Here is an 18,358-nt window from a genome sequence, read left to right on the forward strand (position 1 = left end):
ACCCTTCGCCTTGCTTTAGGTGCCGTGCTAGCTGAGATCTTTCCTGCTCCACTTCCACCACCCCTCCCCCCCCACACGACCCTCCCGCCGGCTCCTGCGTTCTCACTGCGGTGTTTTCCCACCGGCGCCCTCACTGCGGCCCGATCGTCAGAATACCAGCTCCCGAGTCACAACGGCCGCGTCCAAACCTCGGTCCCCCCACTTGCGAATGACTGCAGGAAGGCTATGCCTTGGCTCCTCACCTGCGACCCGAGGGCACTACTACCAGAAACAGGTGAGGCTGGTGAAGGGTCACACATGCCAACGTGTGCCCAGGGCTCCTCACGCTGCGTGGCAGAGGACAGAGCTCAAGGAAAACGTCAGCGGCCCTACTCTCCTCCTTGCTCCCCGAGTCCACACAGTTTTACTGGCCTGTGCGCTCCACACAGCTGGGCGGCACGGCTCCAGGCCCTCAATCACGCTTTCCTACCCGTGTTAGTGTGCGAGTGGGGACAGGCTGGTCGTTCAGGTGAAAAACAACCATGCAGACAACAGCTTGCAGACGCCCTTGAGAACATTTTGAAGGACAAGACCACCTATTATGCGATTCCACTGACATGACATGTCCACAGCAGGCGAACCCACAGAGACAGAAAGTGGATTCGTGGTGGCTGAGGGCTGGGCAGGCTGAAAAGGGATGAGACAGTCGGGTGAGAGCCAATTTCTGAGGGGATGGGATGTTCAAAAACGGGTGTGGACAGGTGGCGTGAGCCCACAGACAGACGCAAGACCAATGAGCAGTGCACTTCAGGTGGGTGTGCAGTATGGGACGTGAACTCGATCTCAGTACAGCTCCATTAAAAATCCAAATAAAATGCTTAAGGAGCAAGTGGTGAGGGGAGAAGGTCTTATTTACACTAGATACTCTCCAGCCGAATTCTTCCCATCCTCATGGTTCTTAGAAATATCTCACAATTTTTCACCTTTTTTTAATCTGAAAAGTACACAAAATAACCTAACAGACGGTCGTTATGTGTCACCCAGACTAGTCACACGGCAGTATTTTGCCGTACTGGCTACAGATCCCTCTCTAACCCTGGAACAAATGGTTCTTCAACATCTGCCCCCAACAGCAGACGTGGACTGCTAAGGGAGGGGTGCTGTGCGACGCGGCGGCATGGCCAGCACATGGGCGGTCACGGCGCACCGGTCACTGTTTGGGAATGACTCCGTGTTGTGAAAGGCCTGGGCGACGTCCCCCGCCGCTCGGCGCCCGCCTCCCGTTTTCCGCCTCTGTAAAGCCTGGTCTCACCTGCGACAGCAGAGTCTGCATGATGGAACTGGCCAGCTGTGAGTTTCTTCGAAGGACGTCATAGAACCCCTGAGAGGAATCAAACACAGAACGAATAGACCAGTGTGTGTGCTATGCTTTTACAGTCAGGAACAACACTATGAAGTGGGAAAGATCAGCGGGAAACTGCTCGGTGCCCCACTCTGTGGCTCACCTCGTACAGCATGAGCCGGACGTCCGCCTGCTGGCCCAGGCACCTTCGTAAGCTGTCCATGATCTCCAGGCAGAAAGCCTCGTTGGCAGTGGAACTGTAGCGACTGTGCACGTCCACATGGACCTGAAAGGGACGCGCGGTTCCACCTCACCAGGCAGCGCCCGGAAGGGAGGTGAGACGAGCCTCCGTGCTCGGTTCAGAGAAACCAAGACTTGGCTTTCCCCAAATGCCAAAGCCTGGGACAGTGGCAGACATCACAGTCACCACTAGGCTAGGTCAAGGGTCAGCCGATTCTGCTTTGGAATGAGAGGAGCTTCAGGCACTTTCATAAAGGGAAGTCTTCCCCAGCCCTGCGGTTTTTCTCGGCAGTGTCCGCTGCCCAGGGAGGCCCACAGATTCTCTCGCGCCTCCACAGCCCAGTCACTCCTGAGACACTCGACTTCACTGAAAAGGCTTAAAACCCTTCCTTAACCGTCTTCAGTAGCTAGAAGAACCTAGCTCTCTTTGTGTCTACAAAATCCTGAAAGGGTTAGAGATGACTACTTTTTACTTCTGAAATGAACATGACACTAACACCCCTTGTTTCATTTACATAGCACACTCGGCAACCACAGAGAAATAACCCCCAACCCTGACCCTTGGCGTTCTGGCAAGGCTGCTAGGGGGTCCAGCTCCGGCTCCAGCCTTTACAGACGACATCACCTCGGGCCAGTTATTTCCTCCCTCTTGGCTTCAATTTGCTTATTGTTACAAAGGAGATGATAACATACTAAGGATGCCCAGTGCTCCTAATACTTAACCTGTGCTACATGCAAAAGCTCTGTACAGTTACACTAGAGCAACAAAGGGTTCCCGGTGAAACTGGCATGTTAACATCCGCTGGGTACAATCTACAGCATGCAATTTACATTAGAAAGACATCCGTACTGTTCCGAAGCCCACATTACCGGATTACTGTAAAAAGTTTTGCTTTCTCCGACCACGGCATTTACCAGATGCTAATGTGCAAAGCAAAGAATCTACTAAGGAGGGAGTGTTACGATAAACATAATTAGCCTCTGAGAACTGCTAAAGAGACTAAGGAAGGTAAAGCATCTGGCATGGTGTCCAGCACGACAGACCACAAACGCTACGCACGGACGTAATCTAGAACCTACAGTGACCCGTTTAAAGGAAAGTGAAGGGATTAGCTCTGTTTTATTTACCCCAACACGTCCAAACCGTTATCTCCATGTGCGTTCACCATGAAAATCAGAGTCCACACCCTTAGATGTCACACTGTGTCTCTAAAACCCAGCGTGTATTTCACATGTGCGGCACAACCCCGTCTGGACTGGCTGCAGTTCGAGTGTCCATGCCGAACTGGCGGCTGCCACAGCGCAGAGCCGTTCAGCCAGATGCAGGCCTGCTGTCAGTGAGGGTGAACTGACACCGCCCCCGTCACCGCGGTCCCGACTCTGCTTCACCAACGTCTGCACAGCCGGAACACAGGGAGAGAAACCCGTGCACGGGTCACCAGCTCCCCCGCCCGTGGGCCCAGGATGAGCCGAGGGCCGACCCTTACCTGGCTGAGGCTGACAGGCTGGCTGCACTGGGAGGACGACAAGCTGCCCAACACTTTGAAGTTCTGCAGGAGCAGCAGGAAGCCGGCCACCGCGGATTTTCGGGCATCAAGCTGTCTGGCTCAGGGACAGACAGAGAAGCCATTAACAACGCTGACTTTGCAGCAATAGCTTCCTGGGTCAAAAAAACCCACTTATTTTTGTACGGAGATGGACGACGTGACAACAGCGATGCAGAGAGCAACATAAACTGAATTTACAAGGATGGGGGTGGCGGAGGACTTCCTGTACAGTGGCCGGCACTACACCCTAGAGTCCCGTGGGGTGCGACATACCTGGCGAACATGGCCTTCCGCAGGACGAGTATCAGGGAGTCTCTCATCGCCATGCTCACTTTGAGGAGGGGCTGAAAGAGGCGGCAGCAGTGGGTGAACCAGAGGAAGCCTGTCTGTCAGCCTGAGCCCCTTTCCACCCAATCCTGCTGTCATCTGGCTGAGCTAGGGCACTCTGGGTCCGTTTTACACACACATTTCAGTGTGTGTCACGCTAAGCAGTAAGGACAGCAGTGTCCTTGCTAAATTGGAAACACTAAATAGGAGCCAGCTGTGCGTGCCTTTAAGTCTGCCGTCCTTTAAGTCTGCCGTCCTTTAAGTCTGCCGTCCTTTAAGTCTGCCGTCCTCAAGACACAGCCAAGGTTCAGAATCAAGAGCAACGGGGTTTCTCAGTCACACACATTCACACAGAAACACACCCGACTTCCACGCCACTCCACATCTGTTCCCACAAGCTCTGCAGGAGACTCACCTGCACGGCCTTCAGCAGCCCTTGCACAGTTTGAAGGGGCAGGAAGGATAAATAGTCAAAGCTTTCTGTGACTTTAGAAGAACAGCTTTGAAGAACTAAGGGTGAATGCATGATGATACCTGAGAGCAGCTCTGAAAAACAAAATCCATAATGAGTTGCCTCCAATAACCAATTTCAAATAAAAAGAAAAAATTGGGGAAAGAAATGGTAAAAAGTCTGTTTCGTTTCTCGAGTCAAATATATTGCAGTGTAAACTTCTGCCGCTCCTATCTGTTCTACGGTAACTGTGACCAGGACACTGCACTCTCCCCTGCAATGGTGTCAGACCACAAAGACTGACTTGTCCGAAGACAGAAGCCCGTGACGCTGCCCGGACCAGCGGTATCAGCGTCTTTATCTTTCCAGGCCAAGGTAGTGAAAACGTGCACACTTGGATTACACGCAATTAAAAGTGTGATGGTCCTATAAGGAGCACACAAAGGCACAAAACATGATCTCTCTCCCTTCAAAAATTTTAATGCAGTTGCAAGTGGAGTATATTTTAAAACAATGAAAGAGGTAAATAACAAAACAATACCAAATGGCTAATAATCCCCAACAGTTTACTGCCTAGCAAACTGCAGAAAAGATCACACAGGAGTCCAAAGATAGATCACCGTGGGCACGCTGTAGCAAAGTGGAGAGAGGGCGTTCAGCCAGGTTCTGCAGGACAGGCCACACGGAGCTGCTGCGGGAAAAGCAGGAGGGCAGGTGCGCAATGGAGAGTGAACGGGGCAGCATCATGGACTTGGAGGGAGGGACCAGAATGAAGAGCTGAAGGTAAGGGCGGATCAAACTGTCAAGGATCTTAAGTGCCATGGAAGGAGCTGACAGGTTGTAAGTGGAGGAATCAGTGCCATGGGGTGATGGGGTGGTGATCTGGGACACGCATCTAGCGGCAATATGCAGACTGACTGCCGCAGACAGAAGAGGCTGTGGTTGAGAAGCCACAGCAGTGGTCTAAATGCTGGGCTGTAGGGCAGGCACTGGGCAGTGGGTGTGTGAAGGAGTGGGGAGGAAAAAGGGAGGAAAAAGGAACAGTGTGAGGGAAAGAATGGGAGAACGGAGATACCAACTGTATGTGAGAAGATAAAAAGGAATTCTGGCTTCTGGGACTTGGAGGGCCAGGCTTGAGGTAGTGGAAAGTGGTGACGGTAGAAAGGGGAATTTGAAGGAAACGGCCCTGCATCCGAGATACAAGGGAAAACACGTACCGAACGGGAACACCAGCAGGAACGAGCCCTGGACTGGGGGAGGCGCACCCTGACCGAGCAGCCAGGGGAGGCACGCGTCGAAAACCCCTGCAGCACATCAGGGAGCCGCTGCACTGAACTACTGGAGTTAAGTTTGTTTTCCACAAGTGAAACACCACGGCACTTAGACAAAAACATTCCTGGGAACGTTAACCACCCTTTCTGAGTTCAATACCGAGGAAGTGGCTGATGGGAGAGGACGCTCTGGTGACGACCCTGTTGAGGACTTGCTCCAGAATTTCCTGTCTGATCACCTCATGGACCTGAAAAGAACAGAAGAGCCCACAGGTCACTCCTCGGTGACTTCCAGCTTCCGGTGCTCAGTGCTTGTTACGCAGAACGAAGGGCGGTTCTGATACGCGTGGGACCTGAGTGTTTCATTACAAGACAGGTGTGAGGAGAAGCCCCTGGAAAGGCAGGAGCACTCGGATCTACCCTCGGCCTGTGCTCAGCTCAGGCCTTAGCAGGACAAACCACTGTGTTCACGAACCTACTAGAGATCCCGTGGGAATACCCTTACGCACAAATAAAAGGAAAGAAAGTGCTCCGTCGAACTGGAACTGCAGCACTTCACTCACTATCCCAGTCTCTGTTCCCAGGACTCGAACGTCTGTGTCCCCCAAACTCCCAGCAAATATTGTGCCCTATGTATAATCTGATTCAATAAAATTAGAAAGTGGCAGCCAAACTAGTGTCTCACCTTAAAAGTTTCCAGCAGGATATTAGCTCCCAGCTGGCACGCATGCTGGTTTGGTGTTCTAGAAAGACCTGAGCTGGTTACAATAGCTCTTCCAGCAGCAATCTTCTTGGGCCCGTAGGAATCCATTAAAATGAAGCCAAGTTCAACCAGGCCCTGAGTCACATGATCCCAACTATGAACACTGCAAGAAAACAAAGCCGAGTCAGAAGGAAAAGCTTAGTAAAATACCTTACCCTTGTCTTCATTGCCACGCTCCACATTTCCCAAACTCGACCTGGACAACACTCTTCACGTGAGCCTGTTCTGTTCACGCGTTTTTACGGCACCCAACTTCCTTCTCTACTTTCTTCTCCAAGACCCCCCAGCCCCCCAGTTTATGCCGGGAAGGGAGCAGCAATGAGGCCGACCCCCGAGCTGGGATGTGTGAGTAGAGGACCCTGGGCCCGAGGCTGAGCAGCACCCGGAGAGGATGGCAACACGCTGGAGTTGGAAGATGAGCCCTTGGCACGCCCACGCCGTCCTCACGTCAGAGACAGGCCGAGTGAGGGGGAGACGGCCCTCTCACACTAACGGGAACCACCAGAAACAGTAAGGAGACAACCAATATCCGAGACCAAATCAAACAAAAAGACCCGCCTTGGAAGAGAAGCACCAAACTCAGTGAAGAGAATTAGTATCTGAAGGAACAGGTTTATGGAACACACAGGATATTTTAAAAGTGTAATGAATATCCTCAAAGAAATAAGAATATTATGCAGCATGGCACATCAAAGGCTGTTACAACAGCTAATGTAGACCCGGAAATTAAAATAACGGCCAGTAAGCTTACCAGACTTTTCAACTTAGTTTAAAACAGATTTGCCTAAAACTGCTAATTCAATTCCACCCATTAGCCCCCAACTTCAACAAGGCAAATAAACTGTTAGTGCGTTCACTCGCCTGCAGTAGAGCTGTGACCTGGTGGAAGGAGTGAGGGTGTGGTTTTGGATTCGTGCTCTTGCTACCAGGGTGGCCGAGACGGCAGGCCTCGGGCTGCGAGGACCTTTCCCTCAGGGAGAGCCGGCCTGACCACTGAAAGGGACCGAACCTTGACCCGTGACAGCAGAGGCTGTGGTCACCAGTTTTCTCTGACAGGCCTGGGGTGTGGCACCAGACTTTTTAATTTTTTATTGCATTTTTTTTACATTACCTCTTAGTCCTCTTACACGCCCCTCCCTCACTCAACACACCACGCTTTCTAATACCGAATCCCTCGGGAACCTAGTGGGGTACGGTCATGAACTCACCTATTCTTTACCACATCCAAGATCATGGCTGAAACACAAGTTCGGTGAGGGACTAGATTCTGAAGAAATTTTGAGCCTTGGAGAAGCTGAAGATCCTTAAAGCTTTTAAACACCAAAGCCTTTAAAAAGTCGAACACCTAATATAATGAAAGAAATTTTAAAAATGAAGCAAAAAGTGGTGCCCCTGCACCCGTTCCTGCTTGCTGCCATACACAGAGCCCCAGGACAACTGTTTCACTAGAAGAGTGTCACACAAACACTGGGACTTTTCCGTGGGGACTGAGTTGAGGACAGGCCTTCCTTAAGAAAAAAAAACGGGCTAAAATCAACCGTGATATCACCCACGAGGAGGAAACACATGAGAGGAAGGGGGAGAGGATTTTATCTTGTCATCCCTGCAACTTACCTAGGGACATTAATGTCAACTGAAACAGGGACAATTTCTGGAAAGCTACAGTACCATAAAACTGCCAGTGAAGACTCAGCTAAACTCCCCATTCTTACGACTTGGACTGTGTGAGGTCTCCTCCATTCCTATGCCCGTGTCGCACCCCCACCCCCACCCCCGGCTCACCAAACCACAGGAAGCAGAGTGACAACCAGGCACCGAGAATCTGACGCAGTCCCCGGACAGCCCCGAAGAGAGGCGACCGCTGGGCCTGCTCTCTGTGTCTCACGGAGGAGTCTGCGGCTGGCAGGGCCAGGGCCGGGGCCGGAGCCAGATGGTTTAGGGAAGGGCAACACAGAACAGAGCAAACAGGCCCAGGTCCCCCCTGACAAGCACGGAAGGAAGCCAGCAGGCGCCGGTCAGTACCTGTTCCTGGAACCTTTGTATCCTCGTCGCGGAGAGCAGCAGGGCAACGCTGAAGGGACACACGGCAGCACAGTCCCCCTGCTGTCCAGCCTGGAACAGACCGACAACGACAAAGCCATTGCTCGCTTCTTAAAACCGTAACACAGCCTATGGTCCTTCCATGGATCAGAAACCTACTATGTCAGGCCCTGGCTGGTGTAGCTCAGTAGATTGAGCGCGGGCCTGGGAACCACGCAATCGCGGTTCGATTCCCAGTCAGGGCACGTGCCTGGGTTGCAGGCCAGTTCCCAGCAGGGGGCACACTAGAGGCAGCCATACATTGATGTTTCTCTCCTCTCCTTCCCTTTCTCTCTAAAAATAAATAAATAAAATCTTAAAAAAAAAAAAAGAAACCTACTATGTCAGAGCTAAAACTATAAAACTTCTGGGAAGAAAATAGAAAATCTTCAAGACCTTGGATCAGGCAAAGATTTTTCTTATACACAATATCAAAAGCAAACCTTACAGAAGAAAAAAATGGATAAATCAGACATGATCAGAATTGAAAACTTTTTATGCTTCAAAAGACACCTCTAAGAAAATGAAAGACAAGCTACAGACTGGAAAAACATTTGGCAAATAAGTCACATTTATTTGTCTGGCTGCCTTCCTGCTCCAGTGGAAGGGCCGGGCGGCCTGAGGCGGTGCGTGGCCCTTCCGGAGAGCAGGCTGAGCCCACACGAGGAAGCGGCCAGCCTCACGCAGGGCACGTTCTTGCCGAAAATGTCTGACTTGACTCTAAACGCAAGAAAACAAACTGGACCGATCCAACCACATGAAACACCAGAAAATTGGGCTGGATGCCTCACAAGACTGGAAAGATGCTGATGCTCATCTTCAGGAAACACAGAAGGGCTTAGGCCCGGAAGTGCCGTGACTCCCTCTTTGCCACGGGTCAGAGAAACATACTGGGAGAGAGAGGGACCGTGAGATGAGGCAAATACGGTGAGTTCAGGGGAGCGGCACACAGATGTTCATCCTGCCAAAGGATTCCAACTCTTCTGTGGGTTAAAAATTTCAAAATGTGATTTCCGAAGAAAACACGTCCTTAAAAGAGTTCAAACTGCTCCAGACTTTTATCTTAGTGCTTCTCAACTATTTAATGAACGGCTCAGCCTCACAAAACCTTGAAACACACTAGAAATGGGCGACAGGTACCCCAATTCGCAAACAGGGGACAGGCCAGGGTGGAAGTTCACATGAGCAACAATGGAGCTAAGATTAAATTTTCAGTTTCCTGCTCAACAGTTCTCTTTTTAAAAACTAAAATATCCATGGCACAGCTTTAAAATGGAACTTGCTTAAGACTGTGGGGCACCACACGCTCCCCACTTTCAAAGTCAGACAAGCACCCCCGAGACCCAGGGCCCCTCCGCAGCGTTTCTCTCTGCTCCCTGCCACTGACTGGCACGAGAGCGGCTCGAGTCCAAACGCCCCTGTTCCCTGGGGCACCCCAAGAGCTGGGTGCTACCTTTAAGTGTTTCAGGAGCTCCCTGCCCAGTTCACAGTCCAACTGGATGGCAAACACGACGTGCAGGATGACGGTGCCTTCCACGTGCCGGAGCTCGCCCGACGGCACGGTGACAAGGTCCAGGAGCCTGAATGATGCAACAGAAACGTGTGAGTGAGACGGCAGTGCAGACGCACATGTGTGCGAGCAGACCGGCGCAGGCTGAGCGCAGGGCCCCTGCACCGCAGGCCTCAACCTCTGCTCCCTCTTACAAGCAAAACTTCTGGAAAGAAGAAGTGTCTGTGGTCATTGCTGCCACTTCTTTATTCTTCCCAGGTACATCCAATTCAGTAAGGCTCTGTCCCCTCCCAACATGCGCACTCGATGCCACTGCCTGTTACTGCAAGGGTTACAAACAACCCCTGGTCGCCAAAAGCAATGGTCAGCCCCATTTTAACGCCTCACAGATGTCACCCAGCTGACCACTCCTGTTTTGACATACTCTCTTCTCTTAGCTCCTGGGGCACTGTCACTGATCTCTTCTCAATTTCTTTTTCTTTTTTTTTTTTTTGCTGGTTTGTCCTCCTTTTAAATGGCAGGGTGCCTCTGAGCTCGGTCCTGGGTCTCTCCGTCCTATCTTCACACCTCCCTGGGTGACCCATCTGGCCCTTCCAACCTGAATCCTGTCCTGACCGCTCCCGTGGCCCAGACCGCCAGCTCAACACCTCCCTACGAATGCCGACGCACACCTCACACTGAACACGGTCCAAACTAAGCTTATGTCCCCTGACCCTACTTCCCCGCCCGTCTTTCCTAAGTGCACAAGACCACCTCCTAGTCAACTGTTCAGCCCAGCAACCGAAAGTCACTCTAGAGCAGCAGCAAGAGCAGGCGGCAATAGGATCCACGGTGTTAACTCTGCAGCCAAACTGCTGGGGTTAAAAACCCAGCCCCGCTGCGCTATGGCTATATGATCTTCGGAAATTCCTTAGCTTCTCACTAGCTTGGTTTCTGCATCCAAAAAATAAAGACAAAATAAGGCTGCTGTGAGTGAGGTTCACAGAGGGTGAGCAGCACCGGCGCAGATGAAGCACCTGCGTGCCACGCTGCCTCCTGCTCTGCACTAACAGCTCCACTAACTTAAAACGTTCTTTCCCCCGCCCTGCACTCGGGCTCCAGCCCAAACAGCGCCCTCTCACGGCGGGCTCCCCGGCCACCGGATCCAAAGGAGCCGTGCTGCCACCTCACATCATCCGCTGGAATTATCTACAGAGCACAGCCCACTTTAATATGTTTCTTGTTACTTATTTCTGTTTTCTTCTCACTAAAATTTAAGCTCCACGAGAAGGAGCCTTGTCTGGCTGACGGGTTCCCCACTGCAGGCCCACACTGTTCCTGGCACACAGCAGACAACAATAAACAGTTTCGAACTGAACAACTTCCAGGACAAGTATTGCCATTTTCCTGGAAAGTGTGGATGAAAGTTGGGGAGGACACACTACTCCTTTCACTTTATGACTGAGCAGCTAGGACAGGACTTGTGAGTTCTGTCCTGGGAGGGGCTGAAAGGCCAGGTAATAGCGAGGTAAGTAAAACACATAATGCGATGATGCGCAGAAATGATTTTGTTTCTGTGTTACTCACTCATCGCCACTCTGCTCCTCTTTGTGCTGCTTATCTAGCTCATTGAAGAAAGCGATGATTCCTTCTAAAACCCTCTTTCTGCTTCCCTGAAAAAATATAAAACAGGTAAGGTCTCCACAGAAAGGGCAAGATCAGCAAGTTGAATTTTTCAGGTTAAAAGCTTCTCAAGTATGAATTTAAGTCAACAAATTACAACCTAGAGTCACCATAAGAATTTACAGGACACTTTCACGTTACCCTTTGGTTTAAGCTGGCGTGCCTCAGTGGACAGAGTCACAAACCCTACAAACCAAAGGGTTGCTGGTTCGATTCCTAGTCAGGGCACATGCCCGAGTTGCAAGCCAGGTCCCCAGTAGGGGGTGCTCTAAAGGGAACCACACATTGATGTTTCTCTACCTCTTTCTCTCTCCCTTCCCCTCTCTAAACATAAATAAAATCTTAAAAAACAAACCTTTGGGTTAAAATACATCTTTGTGCCAGACTTTAAGGGCCTCATAGCCCACCCTTTGCGAGGTCTTTACTCTTTTTATTGCACACACAGAACATGTGGTAGTCAGTGCAAGATAAAATGTAGCCTTGTCTGGAAGCACGAACTTTTGACTAGATCGAATCATCCAACGTACAATGAGAGCAACCACACCCTAATATATGAATCAAGCATACAAATAAGCTGAAAGGCCCCGACTGGTCATTCCACCAGAGTCAAAACAAAACAAAGATATTTTATTTATACCTTTGAAGAGAGAATCAAAAGCTGATAGACTAAAGGCGGTATTTCTTGGAGATTCAACTTGGGGAACATCTCTAACACTTTCTGCGTCACGACTTCCACCTCCTCTGCAGTCAGAGGCACGTCCCTGTGGAGCAAAGATTCGGAAGCCGGAGCCAAATCACGCCAGCGCCTAACTTGGGAGACATCAGCATATTGCAACGGCCCCTTTTAAATTTGCTTGAACAGAGAACCTTAAAGAAAACCAATAACCCTACCCAAGCCAAGATGTCTTGGGAAAAAAAATCACAAAATTGTACTTTAAATGAGCAATTGAAGTGAAAAAGAGGGGATGGGAGGAAAGGCTGTAACAGAAAACAGAGGAACCGGTGCCCTTCCGGGGCACAGAGCGGACAGCACCCTTGACCTTTCGGCGTCTGGCAGGGCAGTTCTCGGAGCAGGACAGGGGAGAAAAAGAACCAGGGCATGCCTACCTGAACATGGCGGTGAGCTGAATCGTATACTGCTGGTCCCATCTGGTTAAAGATAATGACCAAGAATATGTAAGTTTATCTCATTTTCACTCATTTACATATTCCTTTATAAAATGAGTTATGAGGAAAAAAATTAGGGCCATTTCAAGTTCAGTTTGGTACTACTGGGAAACAAGATCACAGAAATAACATTTAAAACAATAAAATGAATGTTTTTAACCTATCAGTCTGGCAAAGATCCAAGACTGACGGTGTTCAACGCTGGTGAGATTTTGGGAACCGTGCTGGGGGGTGTACGCTGACATCGCCCTTCTGAGAAGACGAGCTGGCCATACCTACCGACTTTAAAGATGCGCATAACCACAGACCCACCCTGCCTGCTCTCAGAAACACATCCCACGTACACGCGTATAGGAGGTCACCCAGATAGATGTCTACTCCATGCAACACTTTAGAATAGCAAAAAAGCCAAATGTTTACTTGATGGGGGAAAAAAAAGTAACGTAACAATTAGATGTTAGCCAAGTAATAGACCACTAGGGAACTATTTCACAGACACACTGACATGATTGGCAGTGTTAAATGAAAAACGGAAGGTACATTACAGCATGTGCCAAAGAATGTCCTTTGTGTAATTAAAAACAAATGAAATGATGGATAAACATACATGTGCTGCTACGTGCCTAAAGTTATTTACACAAAGATATTACGTAAGGAACCGTAACAGCGGTCATCCCTGGTTCAGATAATCTCAGGTATTCCCTCCTGGTTCTTTGTAATACACTCTTGTGTTCCCATAGGATTACATAATGTGGTATTCTCCTTCTTTTTCACTGAGAAAGTGAAAGTGTGGAGTAAGATTCTTCATTTTTGAGGTATGTCTTTACACATTGCATTTTTAACGGATATAAATTTCATGTCTCTATTATTGTATGCTTAAGTTAGTCACAGATTCCTGTCTTCAGTATGTTCACGTATGAGAATTTTATGTTGGACTCTTTTCTTATGGTAATTCCCATGTTTCTGATTTAAAGATACAAACGTCACTTATATATTCGACTCCCTCAAAAAAATACAAAAGCTGCAGCTGCAGGGTGATTTCTCAGCCTTAAGGACCTTAGGACTCAAATATAATAGAGACTAAACTGCTATGTCAAAACAGTCACATAAGCTGAAATTACATGTATTATCTTAGAACAAAGAACACAGTAGATGATCTCTCAAAAATCCACCATAGACTAAGTGGTTTTATACAAGCGGCACATTATAAACAGACTTAAAAACTTCAGTGACCTGAAGCTCTAAAACAAGTGAGAATTCTTTCTTTTGATACGTGTAGTCCTGAGAAAGTTCTACACAGAAAGTTAACCAGAAACACTCACCTGGCAGAACAGAGGGTGTTAATCAGCTGCGTCTTACATTCTTCCCCACTCAGTTCATCTAGAAATGCAAAAGACACTGAGAAATAAATTTAATTATGTGAATAGACAAGACACCACTACAATGGGAAGAGAGTTACCTTTTCCGTAAGCCAGATTTTCCTTTTTGGTAGCAAGGGCAGTGAGAATGATGGGTAGTAACTCCAAAGATTTCCCATTCACTAGGCTGCCCTTTCTGATTGTGCCAACAAACTCATTGGCTAATGCAACGAGTGATGGTCCTGGAAAAGTATGGGCCTACAATTTTATGGGGATAAAGAAAACATTAAGCAGAAATGTAAACGTTTGCTTTTTGCAAGAAAGAGTTTTTTGATGAGTTACTAGAACTCACAATGAAAACAGAACTCATCCCTAAGGGATTCTGCTCTGGTACAAAGTTGTAATTATAAAGGACTGCAGAGGCCAGAAACCTCCCCCAGTTCCCCGATGTGTTCGAATATAGCAGCTCTTCAATGAGACGCATGTCCCTGATGCCAGAAATGCAATGGAGACATCTAGGTGGTTAACGGCCTTCTAATCATAGACAGGATCTGTGCCGGGTTCGGCCTATTGGATTTCAAATGACAGCCCCCCAAAATCTACCCCAAAACCAATTCTGTTCCCCACGTCACCTCCAGCATTAGCAGCCCTATGATCTCAGATGCCACTTCTTTCTGCAAATCCCCAGATTCCACCAACTGGATACAACAAATGTATATCTTCAGTCTCCTGCGAGCTCCTGCTTCCTCAGAGCAGGGGGAACCTTATCATTTTCAAGAGGGATACAGAAAGGAAAAGGAAAGTCTTACAAGACTGATGGGTAAATAAAAAGGGAAAACACGTGGCTGTGCCGTTTAACAAAGAAACAAAATGGTGGACATTTTGATGACTATGCTGTTTAGAACAGAACTGCTTAGGAGTTTTGGAAACACCATTCAGACAGCATGCGCAGAAAGTAAACAAACCTCCCAGCGAACCCCAGTGACCCCACTCTGATTACCTGTGAAGAGGGCTCTCAGCAGGGCTCCAATAGCTCTGCCCTTCACCGCCTCCTTCCGAAGAAGATTCACCAGCTGCGATCAAAGAAGCAAAAAACTGTAAGTCTCCTGCAACAATCTCTTTACCCCAATGACCTAAGCTCCCCATGTGAAAAATACTTGTCAGGTTCATATCCTTCACAGACTGCGGGGATTAGAAACAATGATTTATTTAGATAGACCATGGTAGATCTGAATATGATGCCGGGCTGTCAAGACTGAAATGTACTCAGATGACAAACATTTACAGAATACTTAACCAGCACTAGGTATTGGGCAATGCTCTCGGGGCTATTCACTCAACAAACACCTAGAGCATGTTCCTTTTCCTTGGCCCCAGGCATGAAGGGGTGAATAAGATGAACATGATTGTATGACTCAGAGAGTTTACTGTAGAGCAGGAAGGAAAACAGTGACAGAAAAAAATATCTGTAAAGAAAACAAATGGAAGGCTCAGACAGACAATAACTGAAGAAAGGGAGAGAGAATTTGGGCTAGACTGAGTAAACCTTAAGGAGAAATTTTTCTCCATGCAGGGATCTGAATGACCTGAGATCAATTATTATTGTCCCATTTTATAATCATATACTTCCAGTGAAGACAGGTTGGTATTCTCTTACTAATAATTTCAAAATATTTTACTGCTTATAAATTTATCCTCTTGAGAGAAAAATGGAAGGAAGAAAGGAAGGAAGGAGCACCAATAGGCAAATCCAATGTCTCAGTGACCGTGGTCTGGATATTATCTTCAAACAGGATTGTCCTAAGAACCATAAAAACGCACTGAGGTGCTCATATGCACACAGCTGCAGAAATTATTTAAAGGTTATACAGTTGTATAAATGTACACAAATGTCCTTAAGTGGTCCACTTCTCATCCTCATTTCTTTCTTTACATCTGTGAACTGTTGGCATTTAAATCCTTCTCTTGAGCAGAGTGGGTGGGAGAGGATGTGGCAGAGTAACTGTTCTACGACCTTTGAATGTGTTGTCCTGCTTGACACTTGCTTTTAGCACAACAGGCTTTCCCGTACTCACATCATCTTCCGCCAGGGTTTGAAGTAATTCCCGCAGCTGGTCTGTTGCTTTGTCTGCTGCGAGAGACAGAATTTCCTGGTCCATTGTTGCACATACCAGGGCACTGAAAGGCAAAAAGTCAAGAGCTGATGAAACTTCCGGAAATAAACAAGATTTTTTCCCCCTTCCATGCCTGTTAACTATTTCACAGACATAATGGACAACATATACAGTGGACACTCACAGGCTAAGGACTACTATAAAGTATGAATAGGTGACTTTTAGCCAAACAAAATCTTGTCTCAAGAATTCCCTAGAACATCCTTATTGGAAACTTATTCTAATCCAGTGGATTCATAATTTTTTACCCAGAACACTGCCTAGAACAAAGCTATCACTTAACAGTATGTCAAGTATATAATTATTATAATATATAGACAAGAATATGTACGATAAGCATAAAGTAATATTTGATAAGTGAATAAGCAAACAGCACTGTAAATGCAAAGGCTAATACAATGGTATAAAAAGGAATACATGTGTTCAAATCTTCCCTGCAAAGGAAAGCTGGTACTAGAGGCTAAATTTACATGCTCAAGTTGAACGCTGGTGTTCATTATCCACTACTGGGAAGGAGAGTATCATCAACAAAGGCAGTCATAGAAGGATATGAAAAACTTATTTGGGGAAAAAAGACTGCCAGAGGGAGAGAGTTCAAGGAGGGGAGTATGGAGGAGGAAGGCTATGAAGTTAGGTTGGGAATGAACTGGGAAAGATTTTTAAATACCAGGTTAATGAATTTGGATTTTATTCCGCAAATAAGAGACTTTTTGGCTTCAACAGAAACTTCTGGAGCCAGAGAGAACCTGACAAGCTCGAGACAGCATGTGAAGAAACTGAATCGCATCAACGCGAAAGGAGCAGAGACTAGGAGGTAACGGGACTAATTCTCGCGGCAGCGACAGCGGCCTGAATTAGGGGGAAAAGTCTCGGAGTAAACGCCGAACCTGACTGGGGGGGTGGGGGAGAACTGAATGCAAGAGCCTAAGAGTCACAGGCCCCGAGGGGAGGGAGCCGCGAAAGCCCGGGGACGCGGCGCACAGCGACCTTCCTGGCCACAGAAAGCCCGGGACACCACCACAGAACGGGCCCCTCCGCCCTCACAGACCCGCGTCCCCGTCCCCGGGGCTGACCCACACCGCCCCAACCGCGCGTGAAACTTGTCTCCTCCGTCACCTTCAGCTTACCGCTGCCACCATCTAAAACTCCCGCGCAATCCACGCCCCCGCACTTCCGTCGCTGGGAACACTGGGCCCCGCCCCCACGCTTCGCTTCCGCCGCCGGGCGCTCGCGGTGGGCTGTACCATTAAGGCAGAGGGAGTGGGAGAGGCCTCAGGAGGGACGTCCCCACTCACAGTTAGAAGCGGGGTGGGTGGGAGAACCTGAGAACTAGCACGCCGGACCGCAGAGCGAGCATGCGCAGGGCGGCCTGGCCCCGCAGGTCTTCACACAAGAAAGACCTGGAGGGCAGAGGCCGGTGTCCTGCCCCTCCTGCTATCCGATTGCCAGTAACCCCTTCGCCATAAGCTACGCGGGGCCAGGGCATTTTGCTGTTCCCCGTGAGAAACCCCAGCATTCAGTCCATATCGTGGGAAAGCAGTGCATGCTCAGTATGTGTTAAATGAAGGACAGTAGTGATACAGGGTGCAGCCAAGAGGGGATTTGGAAATGGTGTCCAGAACTCAAGGTGTATAAGAATATTGGAGAGACATATAAGATGTCCGCACCCCTTCCCCCACAGGTGTGAGTTGGGGGAACATATGGAGCAGGAACATGCAGGGCTGTTTTGTACAGCCACAGCCTTGCAGCTAATCCATGGCATGGTCATTTAACATATCTATAGCCTTTGGTGGGTCACTTGAATATGTTAAATGGCTGTGGCCAGGCTTGAAGCCAGGGGGATGAAGTCACTTCCCCCAAGATGTAAGGGGGGGGGTAGGTCCCCCGAGTTACAGTGCCTTCATGGGAGCTTGGAGAAGATTGGCTCTGGGACCACAGAGTCTAGGCCATACCTGCCCAGACTCACGATGACAGCCCAGTAAACTTGTAATAATATAGAAATACTGGCAGGTGTAACTGATCATGGGAGGAGTTGGAAATAGGGGTACAGAGGAAGATTGGTGCGGGGATTTAAACCCAGACACGGCAGCCATTGGGGAGAGAAGCACGTGGTTTTAGCAGAGTTAGGACCCCCTCTTACCCAGGTGGGAGGGGGAGCCATGCGGTTTTGCCAGAGTGGGGACCCCTTCACAAATCTCTGGCATTGAGAGATGTCTTTCCAATTGGCGACAGATGATCGGGCCCAGTAGGGGGTCTGGACGGTATTAGTATACCATCCTCTGGAGTCTGGGCCCCGGTGTATCTGTTCCATAACAGTTTTTCTGGCATCCCTGGGTGGGACAAATATTTCCCCCCTTGAACCTCTGTTCGGTAACAGTGAACAGAGAGTCTCTCGTCTATTCCTGTCTTCATGAGGATCATTCCAGGTTTTTCTGTCTTCTCCATAACTCTTGACAGATGACCTCAGTTTTCCCACCGAATCTGTAAG

General features: G+C 48.8%; 1 protein-coding gene across 3 annotated transcripts in view; it reads right to left on the minus strand.

Moving 5' to 3' along the window:
- Positions 1–18,358, minus strand: part of FANCI (FA complementation group I) — a 37,000-nt gene that overhangs the window by 17,305 nt on the left and 1,337 nt on the right. The window contains exons 1-19 of one of the 3 annotated variants that reach the window (XM_037145035.2): positions 16,998–17,050; positions 15,772–15,874; positions 14,697–14,769; positions 14,329–14,459; positions 13,798–13,954; positions 13,661–13,718; positions 12,279–12,320; positions 11,809–11,932; positions 11,076–11,161; positions 9,453–9,579; positions 7,943–8,032; positions 7,129–7,265; positions 5,843–6,023; positions 5,318–5,405; positions 3,851–3,981; positions 3,382–3,452; positions 3,049–3,163; positions 1,485–1,607; positions 1,292–1,360 (exon numbers count right to left, since the gene is read on the minus strand). In XM_037145035.2, coding sequence (XP_037000930.2) covers positions 1,292–1,360; positions 1,485–1,607; positions 3,049–3,163; positions 3,382–3,452; positions 3,851–3,981; positions 5,318–5,405; positions 5,843–6,023; positions 7,129–7,265; positions 7,943–8,032; positions 9,453–9,579; positions 11,076–11,161; positions 11,809–11,932; positions 12,279–12,320; positions 13,661–13,718; positions 13,798–13,954; positions 14,329–14,459; positions 14,697–14,769; positions 15,772–15,855 — 1,887 coding nt within the window. In that variant the 5' untranslated portion in view covers positions 15,856–15,874; positions 16,998–17,050. Of the gene's footprint in view, positions 1–1,291; positions 1,361–1,484; positions 1,608–3,048; positions 3,164–3,381; positions 3,453–3,850; positions 3,982–5,317; positions 5,406–5,842; positions 6,024–7,128; positions 7,266–7,942; positions 8,033–9,452; positions 9,580–11,075; positions 11,162–11,808; positions 11,933–12,278; positions 12,321–13,660; positions 13,719–13,797; positions 13,955–14,328; positions 14,460–14,696; positions 14,770–15,771; positions 15,875–16,986; positions 17,051–18,358 lie in introns of those variants that run through there. The other 2 variants (XM_053658849.1, XM_053658848.1) reach the window with 2 other exon arrangements.

This window comes from Artibeus jamaicensis, unplaced genomic scaffold (assembly GCF_021234435.1).
Source record: "Artibeus jamaicensis isolate MK-2021 breed Jamaican fruit bat unplaced genomic scaffold, CSHL_Jam_final scaffold_612, whole genome shotgun sequence".
Lineage (NCBI taxonomy): Eukaryota > Metazoa > Chordata > Mammalia > Chiroptera > Phyllostomidae > Artibeus > Artibeus jamaicensis.